The following is a 26741-nucleotide window of genomic DNA, read 5'->3' on the forward strand; positions in this document are numbered from 1 at the left end:
TATATAAATTTTATATATACATTTTGGTCTTTCATATCTACTCTCAATTACTTTTATTGTATGCAAGGAACTGTGTTAGTATGTGTGTGGGTTTATAAAAGTTGGCTTGGTCACCCTCACCTTGTAGTAGATACTACCATCTTCCTTTTTACAGACAGATAAAGCAAGGTACAGATGAGGGGAAGGTTACTTGCCTTTGGTCACTCAGTGAGAAAATAACCCAATAACCTATAGGTACAGCTTTATGAATCTAGGGGGAATAAAGGGAGTCCACACTGTTAACTTTTATGCCAGATCACATGAAGTACTTGATAGAGACAAAGTGGAGTTAAACAGGATAGTCTGCGGTTTCTTTTGAAGCCTTGTTTAAGGACTTTATGTTTTTAAAAAAGACTGAAGATTTATGTGTCCTTTAAAATATTATCATTGTCATCAAATTTTCTTATTGAATGTGAGATTACAAGTTGTAAAGCTCATAATGTAGATAAATAGGTTACTGTTAAGCCTGACACAGAAAATGTCTTACTTTATGAAGATGATGTAAATATTTTTAACATGTATGAAATTTATACACCATAGTAAATAATTGGTGCCTGTTACCCAAAATTCAGGCTCAAGGAGTTTTCTGGGCTTAGGTTCCATATTTTCTCACCTTTGTCCAGGTCATGCTGCTTTTAATGTGCAGACTGTAATGCATTTATTAAGTAGGCATTTATTAAGCACCTAATATGTACCAGCCTATAGCATTGGGCATACAAAGATAAATATAATGTAGTCCTTTTAAGAAGGGTATGGTATGTAGCCATCAACATTGAAAAGGTCTTAGAAACAACAGACTCCTTAAAGTTATACTGCTTCATTACTTGCTTTAGCATAGTTTCTTTATAAAATGGAAAAAATAAAACCAATGAGCAAATAAAAACAAGGAGATGGTCCAGTCCAGGTTTTCTCTTTCCTCTTAACTTGTCCTGCAGGCATTCTGTAAATACACTCATAGTGTCTAAAATTCCTCTGTGAAGAGTTATTAAAATTACTCTTCCCTAGAGAATATTTTTAAGAGAGTGTTAATTTATTGTGCAGCATTTCACTTCTTGTGTCTTTGGGACAGCTCCTCCGTGTCAGCCTGAGGGATCAGAACTGGTGGGGAGTCTTAGGCAGTTAACAGCAGCATTTGTAAGAAAGTAGAGTCTGAATCCCACAAATCAGGGAAGTCTGGGAGGAAGAGGTGTATAGCAAGAGCATAATTCAAGATTTTAGATGCTGAGCCTGTAAGTATTACCATGACCAGAAGCTGATCAGTTATCAATAAGTGAGTCCTGCATTGAGATGATGGAGAAATTAAGAGGCCAGACCTTCCTTATTGCCCGCATAGAGTTCTTTGGGTTCTAGGAAGGTCCGCATAAGCTGTTCACAGAGCAGAACTAGAAGATGAGGTAAAGGAATACATGTGGCTTCCTGTGTTAATAGAGCCATACCTGTCTTGGACTCATTTACCATCTCAGAGGAGTACCTCTCCTCAAGGCAAAATGACCCAAAATCCAAATAGGGTTTTATAAGGCCAAGCTTTCTAAAAAGAAGCCAAAGAGTGCACATCAGAAAGCAAGGGTGAAATGCTTTCCAAGTAAAATGAGAATGTTGATTGGCTCGAAACACAAGAGTCATAGTATGAAAGCATTAGGATTTGCTGTACCTGACAGTGTAATACTGTCGGAAGAAGGAGCAGAAAGTGCCGGTTTTCAGCCAGAAGTCACCGCAGCTACTGTTTATGTAGTGTATATACATATGTATGATCATTTCTGAATTACTACGCTTTGCTATACAGTTTTTAAAAGACCTCTTCAATTGTTGGCAGGTTCGGTAAGGCATGCTGCACATGCAGAGAAGGGAAGCGCTAAAGCTTCAACTTCCACACTAAGTGACTGTGAAGTTCTTATAATGAAAAAAAAAAAAAAACAGATTTATGATTCTAGGTAGCCTTTCCTCAGTTGGACAACTTGGATCTATGTGACTCTTCTGAACATTTTACAGTTGCACTTCATGTTTTAGAAATGACTCATCATTTTTGCATTGTTCTTCTGACCAGAGGCCCTAAACTTGCAAAAATACTCTTTCTCTCTGGTTGTTGGAGGGTGCAATTTTATGTGTCTTGAACTGAAGGGGCTTGTACACAGAGGAAGTAGCTATTTACTCCTTTCCTGTAATGTTTTTAAAATTGAAACCTGAAGAGTGGAAGCCATGATGCTAATAAATAATGCTTTAGAAACCTATTTTTAATAAGATTAACCAATTTGGACACTAAATAAGTAGTCAGTATAAATAGACATGGGAATATAAACTGACTTGGAAATGTTACGATATCCAGATTGTGAGCAGAGGTCACATTGGAAATACTCAGGTTGATCGTGGACACCTTAAAAATATAGGAGGCAAACCTTGCCTGTTCCTGAAAGTAGGTGTGTGTGTGTGTGTGTGTATGTAGGAGAGGGAGTTTTAGTTTATGTAATCATTGAGTGAAAAACCTTATGGAACTTGTTTTTAAAGGAGTCAAATTACTTTTAAAATTGGAATTCTTATATGTTGGGTTTGTTTGGAAAAGTAATCCTCAACCAAACATCCCATCACCCCCTTGGAAGTGTTGGGAAATTTGTGGTAGGGGTCAGAGAGTGGGAGGGGAGCCTTGATGTGTTAACTCAGCACAGAATAAAACAGTCTTGCTGAGTAAAGACTTGTCTTACCCAAATGCCAGAAGTATCCTTACTGAGAATTGCTGATTGAGAGTACAGAATATTCCTGTAAATTAAGCAGAACCAGATAAGTAATTGGGAACTTCTGCCCTGTGGACTCTGAAAATTCATGCCATATACATAAAGAATATGGTGGGTGGTATTGTAATCCTTTAGAAATTCTGGAGATTTGTACACACGTAAGGTGAGTTATCTTGTGGTTAGTTTTACTGAGTTGCTTAACTGAAGGTAAATTTTATTTCCTCAAGTCAGAGAAAAGGTAACACCAGAGGTTGTAGATAAAATTCTTAGAATCTAGGGTGGGTGTTTAACTTTGCAGCTTAGATGCCTCTCAGGAGGGAGCACCACAGCCCATATGGGAGTGAGTAGCTTTGAGTCTCGGCTCTGCTTCCATTTCTAGATTTCTGCTTATGTGCACCCTGGACGGCAGTGGTGAGGGCTTAGGTAGTTGGGTTCTTGCCACCCATGTGGTGGGAAACCTGGATTGAGTTCTGGCTTTTGGCTTTGATCTGGCCTAGCCCTAGCCATTGCAGGCGTTTGAGGAGTGAACCAGAGAGTGGGACATCTCTGTCTCTCTGCCTTTCAAATAATAATAATTTTAAATAATGGTGCTAAATAAATAAATTCCCAGAATCTCACGCCTGCTGGCCATAAAAGCCACTCTAGACCATGGAGGCGGCTGCACCCACAGCAGCACTAAAGCATGCTCTCAGCAGCTATTGATGAGGCCGGTACTGTAACCCAGCCTGAAATAAAACAGCACATATTCAACATTCTCCATAGCAGCGCAGTATAATGAGATCCAAAGCGCAAAAAAGAGTTAGGAAAAATCAGGCGTTCTTAAAATTATTACACATAAAACTAATTTGGTTCTTCATTTTAAAGGCAGATGTTGAATGAATTCATGAATATGTTAGGAACATGGGGGAGTGGGAATAAGGGTAGAGGAAGGAAAGGAGACTTAAGTTGTCGGAAACCTTTCTTAAGAAAGGAACATTTAATAGTTTCCTTTCAGTGTTACTGATGTTACAGATGATTCACTGTGATTTCCTGAGCCATCTCTGACATTTGTCCCTAAGTTCAGATGTTCCTAGGACAGTTCATTTATTCATAACTTAATGAATACATTCCTTGTAGTGTGGAAGACAAATCTGCAAACAAAAATTTTCTATCAAGTTGATGATGTCACAGTAGCTGTGTGAATAAAATACTGTGGTAACACTCTAGTAAACAACTCTGGTCTCTGATCATCATAGGGAAATCACATGGGCTACCTGGAAATGGGACAGAGCAATGTTTCTACTCTCTTGTTAGACTGCAAAAGATTGGCCAATAATCTAGGATGACTCTGTTACAGACAACAGAATTTTGAAACGCAGTGTTAATTAGGGCATGATATGTTGAGAGTCTGTTTTATGTCTATGAGTAGTCAAGAAAATGCTTCATTTCTTAATTCTCAAACTATAAAACCTTCCACAGTAATTGAATTACAGACAGAAAAAGCCCATTTGCTGTAGTTGCAGTAATTATGTAGCGAAGCAGTTAATTTTGAGCAAGTGTAAAAGGATGTCACATGGTCACAGAAAAGAAAATGACTTTCCACTGCAGCGTATTGATTTGCTACGTCAGAAGACTGACACTTTGTCCTTTGTTAAATTACATTTACAATATTTGATTTTAAAATAACATATTGACTTTCTTTTTTGCCTATGAAATGATCCATGTTGAATATAACACTGAAAAACATGAAAACCAAAATAATCACTCGCAATGAGTATACTTTATGACCATTTTGATGTGTATCCTTCTAATGTTTTTTTTTTCTAAGAATAAAAATGCTTTTGTAGTTTATTTTCTTTTTAATTAGAATCAGGTATATAGATGTTACTGTAAATGGATTTATTGAAAAAAAATGTTTCCTTTATTGATGTATCATGAAGTTCCTGTGCCCTTTCTTGTTAGAGTTTTCCTCCAGCTTTAGTGTTTTATTTATACTTTACAAAGATGAGATTCAAGCTGTGATGATATGTGAGCTTGTATATTTTAGAACTACTTACTCATATATTCCTATCAGTAAAATTACTGCTATTTGATTAAGACAGGATGCAGAGTTTTCTAATTCTGGGAAAAGACAATAGGTATTTTGTTAAAGGAGAAAAACTTCACGGTATTGTAAGAATTTATTTATGATCACATTTGCCTTGGTGCTGACAGTAACAGTGACACACAGTGCTTGTTTTGATTATCATTCTTTAATTCTGCTTCCTAGAACTTGGCTACACATGTTCGGAGTCATGGGTGTTCACCTACTTAGGTGGTCAGTGCTAGTGCTCCTTTTGGAAGCCAAGTTGTCAGGCTGTGGGTCAACAATGTACTGAGTCCTGACTTTGTGGATGAGCCTCGAAACTTACATTTCTCTTTTGAAGTCATGCTTAGACAAAACTCTGTTTTATGAGAGCAGGGAATACTTTTGCTTCCAAGTATAGTTAGCAGCATCTGTCCGTCAATCATCTCTACAGCTTGTAGATGATGTGTGTGCACATATGTTAACTTTAAAAGCATAGTTCTTTTCATGAAAAGTACTCTTTTTCCTTCTTACCCAGGAAGAGTCTACTGTGATAATGGGAGCTTTCTACCAAGGGTTACAAATCTATCCTAGGGTTCAATTAGATCCTACTGGTTCTCTCTGCTAACATAACTTTAAGGACTATTACCAAAAATTACAGCCTTGCATTATTTTACTACGTCAGTGTCTGTTACTTCCTCCTTGCATTAAAAGGCCTCAGATGGAAAACTGTCTTAGTAAATTTCTTCAAACAACAGCTGCTGCAGGTATGAAAATATGTTTGAATAAATGACGTAAAGAAGTAGTATTTATCTTCTCAAGTTACTTAAAATGGACCATTGGAGATGCCAGGGATATTTTTGTTGTTTTAAAATAAGCTGTTCCATTATCAAAGGTATATATTGTCATTGGATTTTTGTGGAAGGTTACAAATAGATTCCATTTTTAAATATAAAACTTAAATCCTATTTCAGTTTCAGGTCCTCAGAATTGTTTTCATGGTTGTGATACTTATCCTGAAATAATAGTCCTTGTTCAAGAAGATATGTGATAACTAACCCACACTGTCTGACATCATACGGAAGAACCTGAGAGGTGGTCAGGTAGATGCTATTACTCTGGCAAGTTCTCATATCATCCCAGCAGGCAGAAATATCCTAGGAAGCAACAGCGGCAGAGCAGTTACTTCTAGGCTGACAGCTAAAAACTAATAACTCACATGATTGAATTTCAGGAAACATTTGTCCCATAGTCGAGAGTTGGGTGCCTAACTGAATCATCAGTGTTAGCAGTGAACAGTGAAAAAAAAATGCACTTCCAAGATTGAAGTCAGATGTTGTATTTAGAATTTGTTCAAGAAGAATAGCTTTTCTAATAAAAATATACTTTTAACTCCAGTATTTTCTGTCTTCAAAAAAAAACTTCTTGATAGGCCCCTTCTTGCCTTTTTTTTTTCTTATTAAAGACAAGGGAGAAAACAAGAAGCACCACAGAAGTGGCAATCCTTTTTTATGAATTGTTTTAAAACATGGACAACTGAATGAGGCATTACAGAAAGTGAAGTTGGCTCTGGTGACTAGGCAGTTCTCATTTTGTGGTAAGATCGCTTATAGTGGCTTCTCGATGACTTCTGCCAGATCGGTAGCAGAGGTCAACAGGGTAATCTCCAGAGCAACTGGAGAATGGGAAATAAGAATTTGTAAGCTTTAGGAACCTATGGTGTAGACAGACAGGAAGTTGCCAGCGACAAGAAGCAAGTTTGAAGGAGTGGGAAAATCCTTCTGACAGGGGCCAACATCTGACAAAGTGAAGAATTTGTTGATTTGACAGTTTCTTGAAGTCAACCTAAAGTTACCTTGATTTGCTTAACCTTAGAGTGTTTAACCAGGTGCTTTCTGTAGGGAATGTTGGGGCCAGTAATCTGGGACAGGCTATTTACAAAGTCAAACTCGAACCCCTAACCAAGATGATTTTTCTAAGTGAAGTCGAAGGGAGGGAAGAGAGGGAAACTCACCCAGAAAGGAAAGCCATCGAAGTTTGCTGAGTTACATGTGGAAGATACACCATCATCTTTGTTCCGTTCTTGTCAGAGAGGCCTCGGTGAGAGGGTGGTGCAGACTATCCTGCCACAGTAGTGCACCCTGATTGCCTAATGTAATGCCTTTCAGACGTTACTGAGTCCAAGAGCATTTGCACTAATACTCCGTTTGAGCGGAAGTCACAGTAACCACCCAGTGCTTCTTTTTTTTTGGACAGGCAGAGTGGACAGTGAGAGAGGGAGACAGAGAGAATACCCAATCCTTCTTTTAACTTCTCTGGCCTTTGTCTGTAATGATTTCCAGTAAAAGCTGTCGGCGCAGGTTTTTGCTCCTATATTCTGCAGCCGCAAGGACTTTGTTGGCATGTGCCTTTGCTTTGAGATACTCTTTCACATGGCAAGCAATGCTGAGAATTGTAAATTGCCCTCTAAATAGATCATTTCGTGTCTGCTGTGAATTCTCTCATTAGGGTTATAGGATAAAATTGCCAGAAACTTTCCCTGTATTGATCAAGTTCATTTCAGCGGCTGAAAGTGAAGAAGAAACTGAGTAGAGTTCTTCCTGTTATCTTACAGTTAATAAACCCGGAAATTTTGACTTTTAAAGCACAGTACATCAGCCATTTGTGTCTTATACTGACTTATGTATTAAGTGAAAAGTTATTAAGGGCCTCCATGGCTTTGCTTTAAAGGTGTTAGGAATTAACTTTTTTGTTTTAAAGGAAAAATGCTTTTCTGTATACTTTCTAAATAGATGTTGGAAAATCTTACTTAAATTTTTCCTTAATATAGAATTCTAAGACAGCACAAGAAAAATGTTTAATATGTTACAAATTGAAAAACAACTTAGTGAAAGGTGTACAAAAATCGGTATTTTAGACAGTTTCCAAGTTATAGGATTCAGTGTTAAACTATGTGAAAAATACAAATAATATGAGGAAAACAAACAAAATAAATGTCACCTTTTTTTTTTTTTACCCTACTATACAGATAAGAAATTTTTATCAGTGCTATGAAGATGGTTAATTGTCTCTGTCTTTCTGGGAGAGGGTAGTTGAAGAGGGGAAGTGTAGGGAAGGGCGTAGCTGTAGATAATGAGGTAAAATCATAGTATGGAGTAAAAATGAACTTTGGAGGTCATCTAGACCAAGTGTCCAATGCTGGAAGACCTTCCACCATTTTTCTCCTTTATCAGTTTCAAATTTTATCCTGGAACAGACCTGACATTGGTTCTTTTACTCTTTCTGTGAGGTGGAAACTAAAACTGGACATGCAGCATTCTTCTCTCAATCTGGTTGTTGTTGACTGATTCCATAGTTCCCTGCTTCTCCTATGGAAAACAAGTATGAGAAGCACAAAACATTACTACACTGAACACGTGTTCTCAGATTGCCCTTGACCATTTCTGTATGAATGCCAACAAAATTTCCACTCAAGTTTTGTTCTCCCTTAAGTAATTACTTTCCCGTAAAAGCCTAGCCAATTCTTCTTAAGTTGAGCTCGAGATGTCAGGAATGGCCAGCTTCCTGACTTCCTTCTAGCTATTTCATCCCTTGGAAAGTTGCAGAACCTATCCCAGTCCTGACTAACAGCACAAGGAACTGAACTATTCTTTTCAGACACTTTCAGAGTGTTGTTTGCACTAATAGCCAAAGCAAAAGAAGCCAGTTCAGAGTTGGCTAAGTTTGCAGCGGCAGGAAAGCTCCTGGAACCTCAGGGTCATCACTGACTGTGACTTCAGCAATGTGAGTAAGGCTAGCCATTAATTAAAGGGTTAATTAACAGACAAAATGAGGTCATCAAAGGGAATAAAGAGAATTGTCTGAATTCCCCATAGCTTTTGTAGTTGCCAAGTATCCAGGTGCCAAAAATGTCTTAGTATATACCATCTAGTCCCTGATGGCTATTAACATAGTTGTTGCACTCTATTACATGCTGTCTAGTTCCCAAATGATTTTATTACTATATAGGTTTTATCTCACCAACAAATCCTGTATTGGTCCAACTCATCTTTTACAATTAGTTTCACCTCACTTACTGTGACTTCATTAATCGGACCTTGGAAGGTTGATCTGAGCACAGGAGGTTGACCCCAGAGGAGCTGTGTAAAAGATGTAGAAGGAGTTTGCTCACTTCTTTTTTTTTTTTTTTATTAAACTTTTTTTAATGAATATAAATTTCCAAAGTACAGCTTATGGGTTACAATGGCTTCCCCCCTCCCATAACTTCCCTCCCGCCCGCAACCCTCCCCTTTCCCACTCCCTTTCCCCTTCCATTCACATAAAGATTCATTTTCAATTCTCTTTATATACAGAAGATCAGTTTAGTATATATTAGGTAAAGATTTCAACAGTTTGCCCATCTAGCAACATAAGGTGAAAAAACTACCATTGGAGTACTAATTATAGCATTAAATAACAATGTACAGCACATTAAAGCAGAGATCCTACATAATATTTTTTAAAATTAATTAATTTTCTATGCCATTTCCAATTTAACACCAGGTTGTTTGCTCACTTCTAAAGTATAGGTTTGACAATCATCAGAGCCAAACAGCTGGGCGGGCTCAGCAAACAAAATTCTCCTTTGATTCTTGGATGAGCCTTATCTTAACAGTTTGAGAAGATCTGCAACACGATACAAAATGTGGCTGACATTTACTCTTAGTTTGTAATTTTTGATACACAGCAGATAATACAGGTTTGATTTTCTTCATACAATCACAGAGGTCAAAATATATTTTATTTACTCTAGATTGTTCTTTTTCAAGTACTTGCTCAAACTTGTATTTTCAAGCAGTATATTATTACATATTTTAAAACCTAGTAAATACTTAGGCAAATGTAAGGATTTTTTCCTATAATATGTGTTAAATTTTTTTGCTTGTACTTAAAGATATTTGCAGTGGCATAGAAAATTGTTCGCTGCTCTGGGATTAACTGGCAGACGTGTAGAGTGTACCCTTCCCGTACATGCTGTGCTGCTGATAGGAATGACGGGCTTCCATGACGTCTGTTACTCAGTAACCTGCCTGTTGTGTTCAGTGTAGAATACTGAATTTAGTTAAAATGTTGAGAATTCCTGGTGTTAGTCCCACCCCTCTGCCTCAGAAAAATTAAATGGGGATGCATGTGCTCTCCGTCAATAAAGCATATTTGTTTTGAAAGACACAGCCCTTAGACTGTCAGTCACAACGCCTTCTGAGAGTATTTTAAGAGCTGCGACATCAGTATTTACAGAATGCAAAGGAAAAGTACATTGAGTCACAGATACATGTGTTGTCTTGTCCCTTGAGTTCCTTTTCTTCTCCTATGTATGGCTAAATCTATGTGAAGGAATGTTCTGAAATCTGAACAGAAATTTGGGAATCCTTGAAAATAAATATGAAGATACACTAATTAAATGCCAAGAAGACTTGTAAAATGAAATTATTTTCCCACACCCCCATAAATGTGCTAAAAACAAATCAGCAATGTGATTAAATCATGGAAGTAAGTACATGTATTCTGGCTTCAGTGTCAGAGCTTTTAGGCTGTGCTCCTACTTTGCCTTATAATGACTTTGGAAAGATTATGTAAGTTATGTAAATGAGCTGCAGAATGGGCATCTTGATACCCACTTTGAAGGATTGTATCATATTAAATAGAGTGTAAGGTCTAAAGTTGTACCTAATGGGAAGGTGGCAATTAAAGTAGCCCATGGGGTTTTAATGTAAAGCACTATTGATTTCTTTTTGTTTGTTTTAGAAAATATACTTGGAACTTAATGAAGTGTACTTAGATTCTTTATTATAAATCACTTTATTAAAATTAAAACAGATTTTCTTAGATATGTGAAAAAAATGACTTTTTTCCTATAGTATAATCCATCTTTGAAAGACAGTGAACTGGAAAGTGGTGCGGGTTCTTTGATAGCACTGTGGTTCCTGTTGTTGATTATCTATTCTGCCACTAATGTAGTGGCTTTAACAAATCACTGAACAACGCTCCCTCCTTCCTGTCCCTTAACAATGCTGTTGTATCAATGTGCAAAGTCTTGGTTAGACACTCGTTGTAAAGTACTGTGGAGAGTTTAGGTTGAGAACTGGGCTAATAAGAAATGTTCTTAGAAGAATTGCTTAAGGGAACAATGATAATAAATTTGAAGTTCCTGAGTTTACCTCTGTACTTGATAATTACTTTTGCCTAAATTCAATTAACACCACACCTTAATGTTGCAGAAGAGCTTGTTAAGTGATTTTTCAGGTTTCTAATTTGTAAAGGAACTTTTATTTTCTTTTTGTAGAAAGCATTAACTTTTTATTTAAGTAGAATGCTAGAAGATGAAAAATTGGCCAGTAGAGGGAGCAGATTTGTGTGAACTGAGCTGTAGAAAAATGTTTGCTCCAAGATACCTCTCGGGTATGCTATACACCAGCTTCATAGTGTGTGTTGAGAGAGAAGCAGAAGGAAGGAATGTTAGGTCATATTAAAACTTCTAGTTTTTTATATGCTTACTTGGGAAGTTTGTAAAAAAGGAGAAAGGGTAAGCAAATAAGCTACAACTGGAACTGTTTTTTTTTTTTTTCTTTGTTAACTCTGTCAAGAGAAGAATTTTTTTTCTAACAAATAAATAAACTTAAAAAAAATAATAGCCTGAGGTTAGAGCACATATAATGCAAATCTCTAAAGGGAATATGAAATATGAAAGAAATCAAAATTTGTTAATGTTCTGAAGAGGGCACTATTGTGACTGTGAATCATCAAATTTGTACCATTTATGTATTATATGAGGAACGTGGAATATATTTAAGAAAAATTAACCAAGTGTAAAGCAAGTGATTTTCTGCTTAATTCGAGTTCCACAGAAAAAGTAAATGAATCATTCTATCTTACGCATTCTAATTTTCTTGGAAAATGTACAGGAAGATATAGAATTATTAAACACATGCATTTTTAAGCACTGTTTAATAAATATATGTTCAAGGCAGTATTGTAGGAATGTGGGCTTGTCATGGTAAGCAACAACCTATTTTCATGTAATTTGTAACCTAGTAAATGATGAGTTAATTCTGGGGTGCCAAAGTATAAAGCATGAGGATTTATAGGTGCTAAGATAAGCTACTTCAATACTGTACGACTAAAGTAAGAAAAAGTGGTTCTTTTTTACTTTGAGGAAAAATAAGTATTTTTGGTTTGCAACCATTAAGACTGAAAAGTTTTGACTTATAAAGTAAACTCTCATGTTAACTATTTGGAGTAAAAAATAGTAGTTTAGGAAAAAGATTCCATTTGGTGTTATTATTGATTGTTGATTCTTAACCAATTTTCTGGGTGTTTTTAAAAATTATGCTTAAAAATTAGGATGATAGATAATATCCAGATTTTAAAATTATTTTTAAACTTAAAAAACAACAAAATCATAAAAGAAAAATGATCCTTTTAAACATAGACCATTTTAGATAAAATTTAATATATACTTTTGTAAAAGTTTGTGTGATCACTCTTAAAATTCAAATGGCTATATGTAAACTGGAACACAGAAGATTAATCCATGTTCAGTGGTGAGTATCAGAGAAAAGGGAGTATATAATTACTTCTTTTGTGAGGTAAAAATTATTAGGAGTTCTTTTTCATGTGCTGCATAAAATCTGCTCCTGAGTTAATGAAGTCACCAGTTCTGAGTGCTAGGAATTTTTGAAATGGAGGCTCACAGAACAGGGTGTGACGAGGATGGAGTCAGAAAGAAGCAGTGGCAAACAAGGAGAAGGGCTAAGGGTGAGAGAAATGCACCGCAGGGACCTGACCCAGAACACAATCATTGAACAAGTATTTGCCTCCAGCATGCCCAGTGCTGGGTCAGACCCTTTGTATGTATGGATGTCAAAATTTGTTTGCACAAAAACAGCCTTATCTTTTATATCTATCTTCTGCAAACTTTTGAAGTGCCCTGGTATGTTACGCGAAGGATCAAGTTTGGGCTGTTTCCGTAGTACCCTGAGGGAAAAGGGCATGAGCACATATTTGTAGTGTGGAGAATTGAAGTCAGCATAGCCGTAGATTAGAACAGATTGGGGAACCAGTTCAGTGGGATGAAGAGTAGAGCAGACCTCATATGGGAGGTAGAAGGGGCAGGCCTTGGTGAGAGGTTCTATGGTGGGCAAAGCAGCCAGTTGCAATGATTTCAGTTTGTGGAGAGACAGTTAAACACACACATGTATGCACACATTTATATCCTTATTTCAAAAAGGTCATTGGAAAGTAGAATTAAAAATAATATTTTGGTGCAAAAAATTTGCTATCCATGTATAGCTTTTCTTTTTTTCTGTATGTTTTTTTGAAGATTTATTTTATTTATTTGAAAGGCAAAAGATACAGAGAGAGGAGGAGAGACAAGGAAAGAGAGGTCTTCCACATTCTGGTTCATACCCCAAATGGCTGCAACAAGCAAGGTTGGGCCAGGTGGAAGCCAGGAGCCTAGAGCTTCCCAGAGCATTCTTCTGCTGCTTTCCCAAGCACATCAGCAGGGAGCTGGATGAGAAGTGGAGCAGCTGGGAATTGAACTCTTGACCATATGGGATGCCTGCACTGCAGGCAGCAGCATAATCCACTTATTCACAATCCACTTACTCCACACACCAGCCCCTATAAGTTTTCATATAAAGCATTTCTCATGAACTTTTCGAAGTTCCCTCTATGTACAGATTTCAGATTTTTTTGCATCAAAATTAACATACCTTTTAATTCAATTGTCTGTGAATTTTGTACTATCATATATATCTGGCTATCATTGTTATTATTCTCACTCATTATCATCAACAGGAGTTGTGGAGAAACTGACAGATTAAAATGGACTCTATGGAACTGGATATGTAACTGAATAAAACAAGTATAAAAGATTACCAGTGAATGATAAAATCAACCTAAGATTGAAAGCTTTGTGATAGTGTCAGACCATGGGGGAGCAGCTAGGAACCTGGGGATAGACTTCAAGGAAGACATGTGGTTGGATGGGTCTGGAGCACAGGTTTATTAGCTGTTAGTTAGGAAAGGAGTGCTCTGAGTTCTTCTGTTTTGAGAGCATAATGAAGATCATTGACAGGTAACCAGAGAAGGGAAGAAAACTACTGGAACATGTTTAAGACTAGTATTGACAGTGGTTTTGAAGTGACATTGGTTTCATTATAGTCATTACATCGTCCTGTTGATTTATTTATTTCTTTTTCTCTTTCCTCTCAAACAGTCCTCCCTGGCTTCATGTTTTTCCCTCTCTGCATATTTAGTTTTCAAGCTTTATATCTCTTCTGCCTTCTGGCAAAACAGCATAAAGAAAAATGTAGTAAGAGGAGAAAAGTATTGTTTCTGTGTTCAATTATTCATATATTCTATCGCAGTCTGTTAAGAAGATCTCTGATCTGATAGATCAAAAAACAACAATAAAAAGTGAAAAAAAAAAAACCCACACCCATCTTGCATGCTTATTACCCTGAAGGGTCTCTGTTGGAGGAATTTACATGAAATCTTTATATCTATCTATCTATCTATCTATCTATCTATATATTGTACAGGGAAATGATACAGATATCCTAAGGTCGAGTGTCAAAAAATACACATAACTGTTAAGTGTGGATGGTGGCCAGAGAAACTACTTAGGAAGGAGAGAGACATGAACTGGCATAAATACAGCTTTTTAGAAAAGAGGATTCGGAGGCCTTGCCTAGAAAGTGAGAGTGGAGGTGTAGGGTAAGATGTGCAGGCCTGAGGAGGCAGAGAAAGGACAGTGCACAAGCACCTGGCAAGTGTGGAGAACAGGGCAGGCACAGCCCAGCAGGAGAGCAGAGGCCAGAGGAGAGTTGAAAGGGCCATAAGTCTGGATACTTAACTCCCACAGTGCCTGGCTTGCCAGCTGATCAATAAGTCTTCAACTGCATTAGGAATAAAGGGAGGGAGAGAGATTTGATCACTGCTATGGTCTGATTCCAGATTTCTTACTAATGCCAATGCTGGGAGGCAGCAGATGATGGCACAAATAATCAGGTTCCTGCCACTCAGGAGTCAAAGATTGAGTTGCAGCATTTGAGGAGTGAACCAGCAGATGGGAGCACATTTGCTCCCCTTCTTGCTTACCAAAAAAAAAAAAAAAAAAAAAAAAAAAAGAGAGAGAGAAGAAAGGAAGAGACTGCCATGAACTTGTCTTCTAGTGCAATAGCTTCTTCTTTAAGAATTATTTATTTATTTGAAAGTCAGGAAGTTACACAGAGAGAGGAAAGGCGGGGGGGGGGGGGGGGGGAGAGGGAGAGGGAGAGGGAGGGAGGTCCTCCATCCCTATTCACTCCACAATTGGCTACAATGGCCGGAACTGGGCCGATCCAAAGCCAGGAGCCAGGAGTTTCCTCTGGGTCTCCCACTTGGGTGCAGGGGCCCAACCACTTGGGCCATCTTCCTCTGTTTTCCCAGGCCATAGTAGAGAGCTGGATCGGAAGTGGATCAGGTGGAATTCGAACCAGCACCCATATGGGATGCCAGCACTGCAGGTGGCGGCTTTACCTGCTTTGCCATAGCGCCGGCCCCACATCAGCTTCTTGTCAGTGTGATTATTGTATAGCCTTGTAATAAATGCATATAATAAAAACTTTTGTAGTTTTTAAACTAAAAGATGCAAACTGTTTTGCTAGGAGGAGTAGGAATTTGATGACTTTCTGAGAATGTAAACACATGCATAAAATTACAGAAAACAGAAGGTTGTAGTTTTGAGGGATATGATGGATAACATGCCTTAGCCTGGTACAACATTTGCTGTGTAAGTAGCTTTTCCTCTTTAAGCCCCCTCCCTTGGCACACTCTCTCTTTCAAGATAGCTGTTGGCTCTATCTGTAGCTTAGAGTAACATTCCATTTTGAGCACCATGTTAATCTGTCCCAAGGCTAAGTGCCATGGAGTGCAAGTATTAAGAGATCTTGAAAATGCAGGCTCCTTCATGAAGAAAGGGCAGAGGGACCAGAACTGCCAGTACAGCTTAGCCGTTCCTTGAATAGTGGATGCCTTATTAGTATTCATGAAGTGCATATAGATAACATCATGACTGAGTTAAAGTTTCAACTTGAAGAGCTACTGCTTTTCAATGAGGAGCACATTTAAAGACACTCTTTGCATGAACAGTGACTGAATTGCTTCTAAATGAAAGTATTAATTTATTGGATGAGATATTTTTCACTTTAAGGTTTAGGATTGTTATTAGGATTACAATAAATAATAATCATTAGCACTTGTAAAGCTTTTATCAGCAATGAGCTTTAGGGTTAATTTACTTGTCATTTGAAGTTTCAGACTCAAACAAATATTTGCCTTTCCACTGTGAATCCCAAAAGTGTTCCTTTACCAGGCCCTGGAACTCCTTTTTGGTTTTTCCATGACCCAGAAACTATTTGTTGTATGGGAAATGGTTGGAGAGTCCACAGATTGAAAGGCTCTGTGTGTAGAGCTCCTTTTCCTAGGTAAGCATTTGGGCTTTTGAAGTAGGCTTCCAGCTTCCAGTTCCAGCTTCTCAACTCGCTAGCTGTGTAACCCGGGTGAGTTACTTAACCTTCATTTTCCTTATGTGGGATTCACAGTGGTATCTGCCTGGGAGGGTTCTTGTAAGGGATAACTAAGATGGCAAATATCAAGTATAAAAAACACATTTAAATAATTAAACACAGGTAGCTAATAAATGTTGTGTATTGGTATTGTTTATAAAACATGAGAGACACATGTGACTGAGAAGTTACATGTGACTGTTAGAAAAACTAATTATAAACCAATAAATACCTTTTCAAGGACTGCTGTGTGTCAGGCTCAGTACTAGGGAATGAGACAGAAAAGGAAACCATGGTACCTAACCTGTAGAAGCTCACCACCTACTGGGAGGAAGTGGGATTGGAGACACTAGAGTAAGTGCCTTACCTGACAAGGTCAAGTTCAATCAAATCTCAAAGCAAAGAGTGGTGAACTTTGACTTAGGGCATTCACAGAAGTCTTAAGAGAAGAAGGAATATTGGACCTGGGCCTTGGTGGATGAGAAGAACTTTGACAGAAAATGGGAGAATTTTAGAGAAGGAACAAGGGTTCCAAGCTGGGGTGTGTCCTGGCTTTTTGTGGTAGCAGAACCCCTCTGAAAGACTGAAAGCAGGTCAGTTCAGTTTGTGGGGAGATACTAAAGTTGCTACTTTGTTCTTTGTGTTGTTTTCTCTCCTCTTCCCTGGAGGCTTTACAGTCTTAGGTGGACCCAAGGAGAGGCCCTGTGGTTAGACTGTATGGTTGTCTAACCAGGATGTCTCATGGGCCTCCCTTACCTTTCCCTATTTCACTGGGTCTGAATTTCCATTACCAGGGTTTGAGTAAGATTTTCTTGGGCATTTAGGACACAGTTTAGACTCTAAGATACCCCTATAGCAGTTAACTTCACATTAGTGTCTTAAAGACTGAGGTGTACTGAGGGCCTGAGCCTTAAGACAAGACTATAGAAAGATGAGACGATCCTGTTCACAGAATTTTTCACTGCCTAAAGGCACTGTGTCTGACTGTCACTCAGGCGAAGGAAAGGAAGTGCTCCGTCCTTCCTTTTTGGCTTCTGAGCCTGGAGATGAGATCATCTGTGAAGCATGTGGACCACAGTTCAGTCGGAGACATCTGTGCTTTGCCATGAACAGCATCTTAAGCTGTGTTTAAGCCAGCAGATGCTGCCTGTTAAACCCATGTACCCTCTAAAAGGCTTGTGGGTAAAGAAGGGGAGTGAGACCCTTCTGGGTACCGTGCTGAGTATCACATGTCTTCTCCCAGTAGGCAGTATTAATGACTTTGCAACAGGTAGTTAGTGAGAGGGGCAGGATTCCAAACCAGGCCAGCCAGGCTCCAGTGTCCTTTTGTTTTCTTTTATTTAAAGTGATACCTGTTTTGTACTGTTTTCTTCTATGATATTCTTTGCATTGTTCATGGAGTTTGAACCTGATAAAAGCCTTCATGGACTTAGTACATTTGAAGAATGTGGTTAAATGAAGCTTTTCCTAATTTGTCAAGTTGATTTAAATGGAATTCAGTACAATGAGTGTCTATTTAAGGTTACTCATCTTGGTATATAAAGGGAGCACATGTGGTTTGCTTTATTTTTACAAGACAAATGATTATTCATTCTTTTGGATAATGACCTTGATATTGTTATTTGACAGTCTCAGCAGCATAATTTGATGATACTGAATCTTTCAAGCACAGAGTCTATTGATAGTTAAATAACCTGATTTTAATAATTCTAGAGTTGCAGTACAGAATGGAAGAATGATTCCTTTTGAATAAAGACAGCCAATTGTTTTGTTTGTTGCATATAGATTGTTAGCTTAATTTGTACTTGTTCCAGAACAAGAAGCAAACTTTAAAACATGTGAGATTTTTAGAGGCAAAATAATTACAAGGTTAGACCTTGGTCACTGTCAAAAGTTAACAGTTTATCCTCCTCACCATTGTTGAAGTAAGATGTGTAATAGCATTGTCTCAAAATTATGCTCTCTTTGTGCATGTCTTTATCTTTTTTTTTTAATCTTTCATTCTTCATTCTTGCCTTCTCACTATTTCTGAATGATAATCAAGAAATCATTCCCCTCCACTATGTTTTATCTTATTTCTACAGTTTGAAAATAGATCCATAGAGAATTAGAACATAATTAGGTAACCACAAATCATTAAAAATATCCTGTTTATTTCATAGTCATTTAAATCATTACACTCTTCTTGATTATTTAATCTGAGCTATGTCATCTCCAAGTCACTCATTTCTTCATATTTCGTCCATGCTAAAAATGTGCCTACTTGTCCAGGCACCGTTTGGGGGTGGCCAACTTTATTTCCCTCTAAGCCCAGGTGGGAGGTGGTTCTCACAACCACATGCCACCTGTTCAGCACGTCAGAAGTACATTTTCAACCCTCATGTATTCCCCCTCAAGATAGAATATCTGAATAAAGAGAAATGAGAGAGGGTAGTTCATTTGAAGCCATCTTACTGTATTAAAATAGTGAATCATGACCACAGTTTAGCACAAGGGTCCTTACTGTTGCCTGTGACAGCTCGAACAACTAGCGGATCCTCACATTCTGCTGTGCCAGGATGCTTCTGAGCTGATAAAGAAAAGGCTAAGTGGTGAAGGCTGGATCTACTCAAATAATTATAATTCAAGGGAAAATGTGGTAATGTTGCTAGCAATATAGAATCATTCTAGTGTATTTCTGGATAAGGAGAGACTAATTTTTGTAGTCTCAGAAAAGATATGCTATACAAAGTAGCATGTGGATTAGTTACATGGAAAGAACTGGGGGTGGGGGAAGTGAATGTGATTATTTTTAACTCAAAAGCCATATAAACTGCCCATTAATTTAAACCTTGAGATTCTGTTTTCTCTTTGAATATTGAAATGATACAAATATACACAAAGGTACACATCTGTTTATATATACATGTATATGTGTATGTATAAATACATTTATACCAAAGTAAGTAGCATGATTTAATTAAGAATTCCTGGAGCTAAATATACATTTTTCCCTAGGCTTTGGCCATCACTTTACCATCTCTGATTGATAAAAACGGCCTGATTTATAATTTTTCATTGATTTCTTTTACTGTTTTTTTTTTTTTTAAAGATTTGTTTTTATTTATTTGAAAGACAGAGTTACAGAGGGAGGTAGAGACAGAGAGGTCTTCCATCTGCTGGTTCGCTCCCCAAAGCGCAGCAATGGCTAGAGCTGAGCCAGTCTGAAGTCAGGAGCCAGGAACTTCTTCCAGGTCTCCTACGCAGGTGCAGGTGCCCAAGGACTTGGGTCATCCTCTACTGCCTTCTCAGACCATAGCAGAGAGCTAGATCGGAAGAGGAGCAGCTGGGACTAGAACTGGTGCCCATATCTCATTCCCATGCTTCAGGGCGGGACTTTAACCAACTGTGCCACAGCACCAGCTCTTTTACTGTTTTTTAAAAAACAAGTTATCTCATAAAATACTGTGCCCCAATATGGGTTTAATTACCACTCAAGCAGCTCATCCTAAAGTGATTAATAAGCCACAAAAATAACCAGTTTCTCCTCTCTCTGTATAACATCGGTATTTTTGGAAAATGGGTTGCTTGTGCCAAGTTTTCTTTGCAGATAGAATGGGAATTGTTGAATGGTCTGTCAATTCACAAGAAATCTTTGTTCCTTTATTAAGAGCACACTAGGTAACTAATTCCATTTAGAGTTTTCAGTAACTTCTTGCACTCTTGAGGCAGCCATATGAGCCATGTAATTGCTTCAGATATTCAGCAGAATTTTCTTGCCAAGAAAGCCACAGGAATGTATTTTGCTTTCCCTCCTTTTGTATTCTTTTTTTTTTTTTTTTGCAGGGGGGGGGGGCTACACATAGCAGTTAATACATTTATGATGATTTTGATAAAAATGAACGTTTAAAAATGATTTTGTTAAAATGAAGGGTTTTATATCAGTGAAGAAATAATCTGAATATCCACCAATGGTGGAGTGATTTGGGTTATTACATAGGCAGTACAAAAACAAAAACAACTTGATTGGGGCTGGCACTGTGGCATAGCAGGTAAAGCCACTGCCTGCAGTGCCTGCATCCCATATGTGCGCCAGTTCGAGACCTGGCTGCCTCACTTCCCATCCAGCTCTCTGCTATGTCCTGGGAAGGCAGTAGAAGATGGCCCAAGTCCTCGGGCCCCTGCACTAGCATGGGAGACCCAGAAGAAGCTCCTGGCTCCTGGCTTTCGATCCACACAGCTCCAGCTGTTGCAACCACATGGGGAGTGAACCAGCCGATGGAAGATCTCTCTTTCTTTCTGTCTCTACCTCTCTGTCTCTGCCTCTGCCTCTCTATAACTCTTTCAAATAAATAAAAAAATCTTTAAAAAAAATAACACCTTGAGAGTGATGCAAGTGGGTTGACCTAGGGAAAATGTGATTATTTTTATTAAAAACTTATAAGCTTTAAATGAATACATATTAATATATTTAATTTTAATTTTATTTCTTTGAAAGACAGAGTTACAGAGAGAAGTAGAGACAGAGAGAGAGGTCTTCCATGTGCTGGTTCACTCCCCAGATGGCTGCAACGGCCAGAGCTGTGCCAATCCGAAGCCAGGAGCCAGGAGTTTCCTCCAGGTCTCCCATGTGGGTGCAGGGGCCCAAGGACTTGGACCATCTTCTACTGCTTTCCCAGGCACATTAGCAGGGAGCTGGATGGGAAGTGGAGCAGCCGGGACTAGAACCGGTGACCATATGGGATGCCGGAACTTCAGGCCAGGGCTTTAACCTGCTGTGCCACAGTGCCGGCCCCTACATTCATATACTTTAAAAAGTATAGAATGACGTAGTCCCTAACAACATTGCCATTGGTCAAAAGATAGGCAAGCAGCTAAAGGGAGATTATTTTTAATGGAAAAGTATCTAGAAATAGACCATATCCATATGGTAGTTTAGTATAGGATAACGGTGACATTCTGAAGGAATGGTAGAAAACTGGAATATTTAATAAATGCTATTGGCTTAGTTTTTCAGAACAAATTCAGATTGATCAAATATTTAAAATATTCACGATAAAGCCAGGTAAATTCTAGGAGAAAACATTACTGATTTTTGTCTTGGTTTTTTAATTTCTTAAAAAATTTGTTTGGTTTTAAAGTGAGGAAGATCTAAGTTTGACATGAAATTCAGAAATAATTAAGACAGATTAATTTGCCTGTGCCACTTTCTTGGGAACTGGATGAATCTGGACATTATACGTTCCTGGACCCCAGTTCCAGTTTTAATATGGCATTAAAAGTTGAATGATATTACTCGGCAGGCACTGGACCAGTACAAACATGTATGGAACAGAAAGGCCACTACCCAATGATTTTATCAACTGCATTTGTATTTGTAATTGTCAGCATCCAGGAATCATTGACATTGATGGCTTGACTGTATTGTTTGATTTTTTTGTATTTTTGCCAGAGTATTTCTAAGCAGTATTGTAATGGTATTTTGAATGAGTGATAAAGAATAAATCAGAAAAAAAAAAAGACTCAAAGTATATAGGAAACTGATGTGTAGTTGCTCCTTGGACTGTGGGGCTGGGCATATAGAGAGGACACTCTTCATTTTAGTTATTTTCTCTTTATAAAATGAGCATGTGTTGCTTTTAACATCAGCAAGAAGTTTTCTTTTTTACTTTTTTAACTCTTCAAAAAGTATCAAGTTTGAGATCCTAAAAACTTTTATCATATTCATAGCTTGGCTATCTCTTAGCTATTTAGTCAATCATTTAATAATAATAATAATAATAACAACCCAGGAGCAAAAGTTGGTTACCAGGTTTTTGTAGGTGTTGAGAAATGTGAAGACATTGTTCTCTGTTGTGTTAGGTAGTGACTCACAGTGTGTTTAAGCAGCAAATCCTTGGAGGCAGCATAGACAGTGTTTGAAAAACATGTCTCATCTTATGAGGTAGCTTTATTTCAAATTTAAATCATTTCTTACAATCATTTTATTTAATAATCTTGCAGCACAGATTTATTGTAGTGTAGAATGCAAAATTCACATAGATTGTTGTACTACACCAGGAGCCATCAGAGAATTCCTGGAAGGCCACCTCTGTGAGCATTTCTGTCCCCGTGGCAGGAAGCTTACATATTCCTTTGTTGGAAAGCTGAGAAACCTGAGTAGGTGAAGGTAACTGGTAATCATCCTAAAGCTTGTTTTGGTTTTTCATTCAGAAGTTACAGAGTAGTGGGAGAAGCATATTTCCTAAAAGGCAAATTTTATTAGCTCAGTTTAGCCCATTGAAATGAAATGTTTGATTATGTACTTAAGAGTCTCACTGAATTTAGTAAATGCTTGAGTTGGTAGGTAGTTTAGTCATTAAAACTATAATCCAGTTAAAGCTCGGGGGGTTAAATAAATGAATTTTAATCAAGTTTACTTTGATTTCTCTCTCCCTCTGTGTGTGTGCATCTGTCTGTCTGTCTCTCTTCTCACTGCAGGTCACAGTAATGAAAGGCAGTAATAGGAATACAGATCACTCAGCAGAAGGAGAAGGGGCTGGAAAGAGACCAAAGAGGAAGTGTCTTCAGTGGCATCCATTGCTGGCCAAGAAGCTTCTTGACTTTTCAGAGGAGGAGGAAGAGGAAGACGAAGAGGAAGATATTGATAAAGTAAGTCTTCCATTCACTCTAAAAGTTTCAGGTTTTTTTTTAAAAACTCATAATATTTTAGAATCAAGGATGAATATGTATAGTATGAAAAATAGCTTCCTAAAGGTCCATAAAACTTGAATTCAACTGATTTACATCTTCAGTCAATTTCTTTTAAGTTTTTATTTATTTTTATTTACTTGGAAGGCAGAGAGAGAGATTTCAGGCACTCTAATACGGGGTTGCGACAGCCCAAGTAGTGGCTTAACCAGCTGTGCCATAACGCCCACACCATTCCAGTTATTGATCTCCCTTAAATTATCTGTACCTTCTAGTAGTTCACACAGAAACAGATCCTTCTTCAATACTATTTCTGTCAGTCAGCTAGTGATTTGTAGGTAATATTTAGGTGTGGTAAAATGGGGGTGTTCATAGAACTTGAGCTCCCCTGTCTCCCACCCCATTGCTCCGGTGACCCATCTTTCTTCACTTGCAGCCCAGCCCAGCCCTGCCACCCAAGGCTGCCCCAGAGCTACTCTCCTGGTCTTGATTTCTGTGGCATTCATAACATTTGACTGCACTGCCCTGCCAAACCCCTGTGGTCAGTCTGTCCTGCAAGTCTGCTTCCCTAGCCTCACATCTGAACAGTTGGCCCATGTTTAGAAAGTCATCCAACCTTGCAGCTGACTTTATTTTTTTAAAATTTTATTTAATAAATATGAATTTCCAAAGTACAGCTTATGGATTACAATGGCTTCCCCCCCTCCAATAACTTCCCTCCCACCTGCAACCCTCCCATCTCCCGCTCCCTCTCCCATCCCATTCACATCAAGATTCATTTTCAATTATCTTTATATACAAAAGATCAATTTAGTATATATTAAGTAAAGATTTCAACAGTTTGCACCCACACAGAAACACAAAGTGTAAAATACTGTTTCAGTACTAGTTATAGCATTAAATCACAATGTACAACACATTAAGGACAGAGATATCCTACATGAGGAGTAAGTGCACAGTGACTCTTGTTGTTGACTTAACAAATTGACACTCTTGTTTATGGCATCAGTAATCTCCCTAGGCTCTAGTCATGAGTTGTCAAGGCTATGGAAGCCTTTTGAGTTCGCTGACTCCGATCTTTTTTAGACAAGGTCATAGTCAAAGTGGAAGTTCTCTCCTCCCTTCAGAGAAAGGTACCTCCTTCTTTGATGGCCCATTTTTTCCACTGGGATCTCACTCTCATTCTCAGAGATCTTTCATTTGGGTGTTTTTTGTTGTTGTTGTTTTGCCAGATCGTCTTGGCTTTCCATCCCTAAAATACTCTCCTGGGCTCTTCAGCCAGATCTGAATGCCTTAAGGGCTGATTCTGAGGCCAGAGTTGCAGCTGACTTTAGAAAGTCACACTTCATTCCAGGTCTTGGCATAACTGGGTCTCCTTCATTATTCACATTTCAGCATGAGGACTCCCTCACCAAAGAAATGGCACCTAAGCCACTCCAAGTGGCTCTTCTACCCAGCTCATTCAAATCAAAACTTGCTACTATTTGCTATGAGTTTAGCTGTGTTCTTGTTTATGTCGGTCTTCTCAGACCAGAGTAGCAGATCAACAAGAGCAGGGCCCTTGACTCTCTTGCCTTCTGTCTTTCTCCAGAAAGACACATAGTAGGTATTGTGTGTATTGAATGGAAGAGTAAATGATTATACATTTTGTACCACTACAAACATTCTGAACGTGTGCTTTTAATCTTTTTCAGAACTTTGACATCTATTCAACCTCTTTTTTTGTATTTAAAGATTTATTTATTTATTTGAAAGACTCAGTGAGAGAGAGAGAGAGGTATCTTCCATCAGCTGATTCACTCCTCAATTGGCCTCAACGCCCAGAGCCAGACAAATCTGAAGCCAGGAGTCAGGGTCTCCCACATGGGTGCAGGGGCCCAAGCACTTGGGCCATCTTCTGCTGCTTTCTCAGACACATTAGCAGAGAGATGGATAGGAAGCAGAGCAGCTGGAGCTTAAACCAGCACCCATTTGGGATGCTGGCACTGTAGACAGCGGCTCTGCCCACTATGCCACAGTGCTAGCCCCTCAACCTTTTTTTCTTGGCTTTGGTAAACTCCTTCCACTTGTCTCAGCAGGAATTATAATCCTTCTTCCTCCTTCTCAGACACCATCTAAGAATCTCTGAATATCCTCTATGTCTCTCTCACTGATGGCCCTTTCTTCTTACCCACAGAGATGCCAGAAGCCACCAGGATGATCCTTATGCATTTAGTTCACTTCTTACTCATTTGTGTTTTTTTTTTTTTTTTTTTTCAGTTTCTTCCCTATTCAAGGAAATTACCAAGTTTATACTCAGTGATTTTCTGACACATTTGCATCTGCGCTCACTTGGTCCTTGAAGCTATCTCCTGTTTCTCTGAGGGCACTCACTTCTATTTCTATTTCTACTTTCCTCACTGTTCCGTTCCAGTTTCTTTCATTTGATGCCTCTCCATTATTCTGCCCTCAAATACTGTTGTCCTCTAGGCCTCTAAACTTTATTTTCATATTTAAAATACTTATTTCTTTGAAAGGAGGAGTGACACAGGGAGATATCTTCCACTCCCCAAATGCCTGCAATAGCCAGGGCTGGGCCAGGTTGAAGCTAGGATCCAGAAACTCCATCTCGGTCTCCCACATGAGTGACAGGCCCCCCAAGTGCTTAGACCCTCATCCTCTGCCTTCCCAGGACATTGGCAGAAAGCTGGATTGGAAGTGGAGGTGCTGTTATTCTAACCAGCTCTCTGATATGGGAAGTTAGTGTCTCCAGTGGTACCTTAACTTCCTGGGTCAAAATGCCTGCCCCTGGACTCATATTTCTGGCTGTCTACTTGCTGTATCCACTATCATCCAGGAATCTCAGTTTGAATGTGTTTCAACTAAGCTTTTGCTTTTCTATTTGAAACCTTCTACATCTTCCCTTTCTTGGTATATGGAAACTGCAGCATTTTAGTTTGTCAGCCCTGCAACTTTGCACATCATACTTACATGCTTTATTTTGCTTAAGCCTCACAGTCACCAGGAAATCCTGTCAGCCATACCTTCAAAATCTCTTTCAATTTTATGTCTTCTTAACAGTCCCCTGCTAACACTTTGATCCAAGCTGTACCATGTCTAGTTCAGACTATTGTTCCTACCCCTCTCTGTGTCTCTGATCTTGCCCTGCTACAATCTGTTCTCAACAAAGCAGCCAAAGTAATTTTTTCAACCAGTAAGACTGATCATGCCATTCTCTGTTTCACACGGGTGGGCTTTTGCATGATCACTGCTTTAACTGCTTCACCTACAACAGTGCCTGGCCCATCACAGGTGCTCAGTAAATATTAATTGAGTGAAAGATAGAAGTCATTGAACCTGTTTCTCTTTTCACCTTTAATTAGTGATCTTATCTACCATCATAGTCTTACTATCTTCTCTATATTGGTACCTGCTGGATCATCCTTTTACAGACTTGGGTATCCACATAGCCTGCCCTACAGCCACTTCAAAGTCAGCCTATCTAATTCTGGTCTTCTGCTTCCCACAAGATCTGATTTCAGTGTGTGTGTGTGTGTGTGTGTGAGAGAGAGAGAGAGAGAGAGAGAGAGAGAGAGAGATAGAGAGAGAGAAAGGTCTTTCTTCTGTTGTTTCATCCCCCAAGTGGCCGCTACGGCTAGCACGCTGCGCCTATCTGAAGCCAGGAGCCAGGTG

General features: G+C 38.5%; 1 protein-coding gene across 9 annotated transcripts in view; it reads left to right on the forward strand.

Annotated features, from left to right (window-relative positions):
- BBX (BBX high mobility group box domain containing) overlaps window positions 1–26741 on the forward strand; it is a 280483-nt gene that overhangs the window by 152671 nt on the left and 101071 nt on the right. For all 9 annotated transcript variants that reach the window (XM_062207541.1, XM_062207531.1, XM_062207610.1 and 6 more), the window contains one exon: window positions 22860–23030. In XM_062207541.1, the coding sequence (XP_062063525.1) occupies window positions 22869–23030 (162 nt within the window). In that variant the 5' untranslated portion in view covers window positions 22860–22868. The remainder of the gene's footprint in view (window positions 1–22859; window positions 23031–26741) is intronic.

The sequence above is a fragment of the Lepus europaeus genome, chromosome 2, assembly GCF_033115175.1.
Source record: "Lepus europaeus isolate LE1 chromosome 2, mLepTim1.pri, whole genome shotgun sequence".
Classification (NCBI taxonomy): domain Eukaryota; kingdom Metazoa; phylum Chordata; class Mammalia; order Lagomorpha; family Leporidae; genus Lepus; species Lepus europaeus.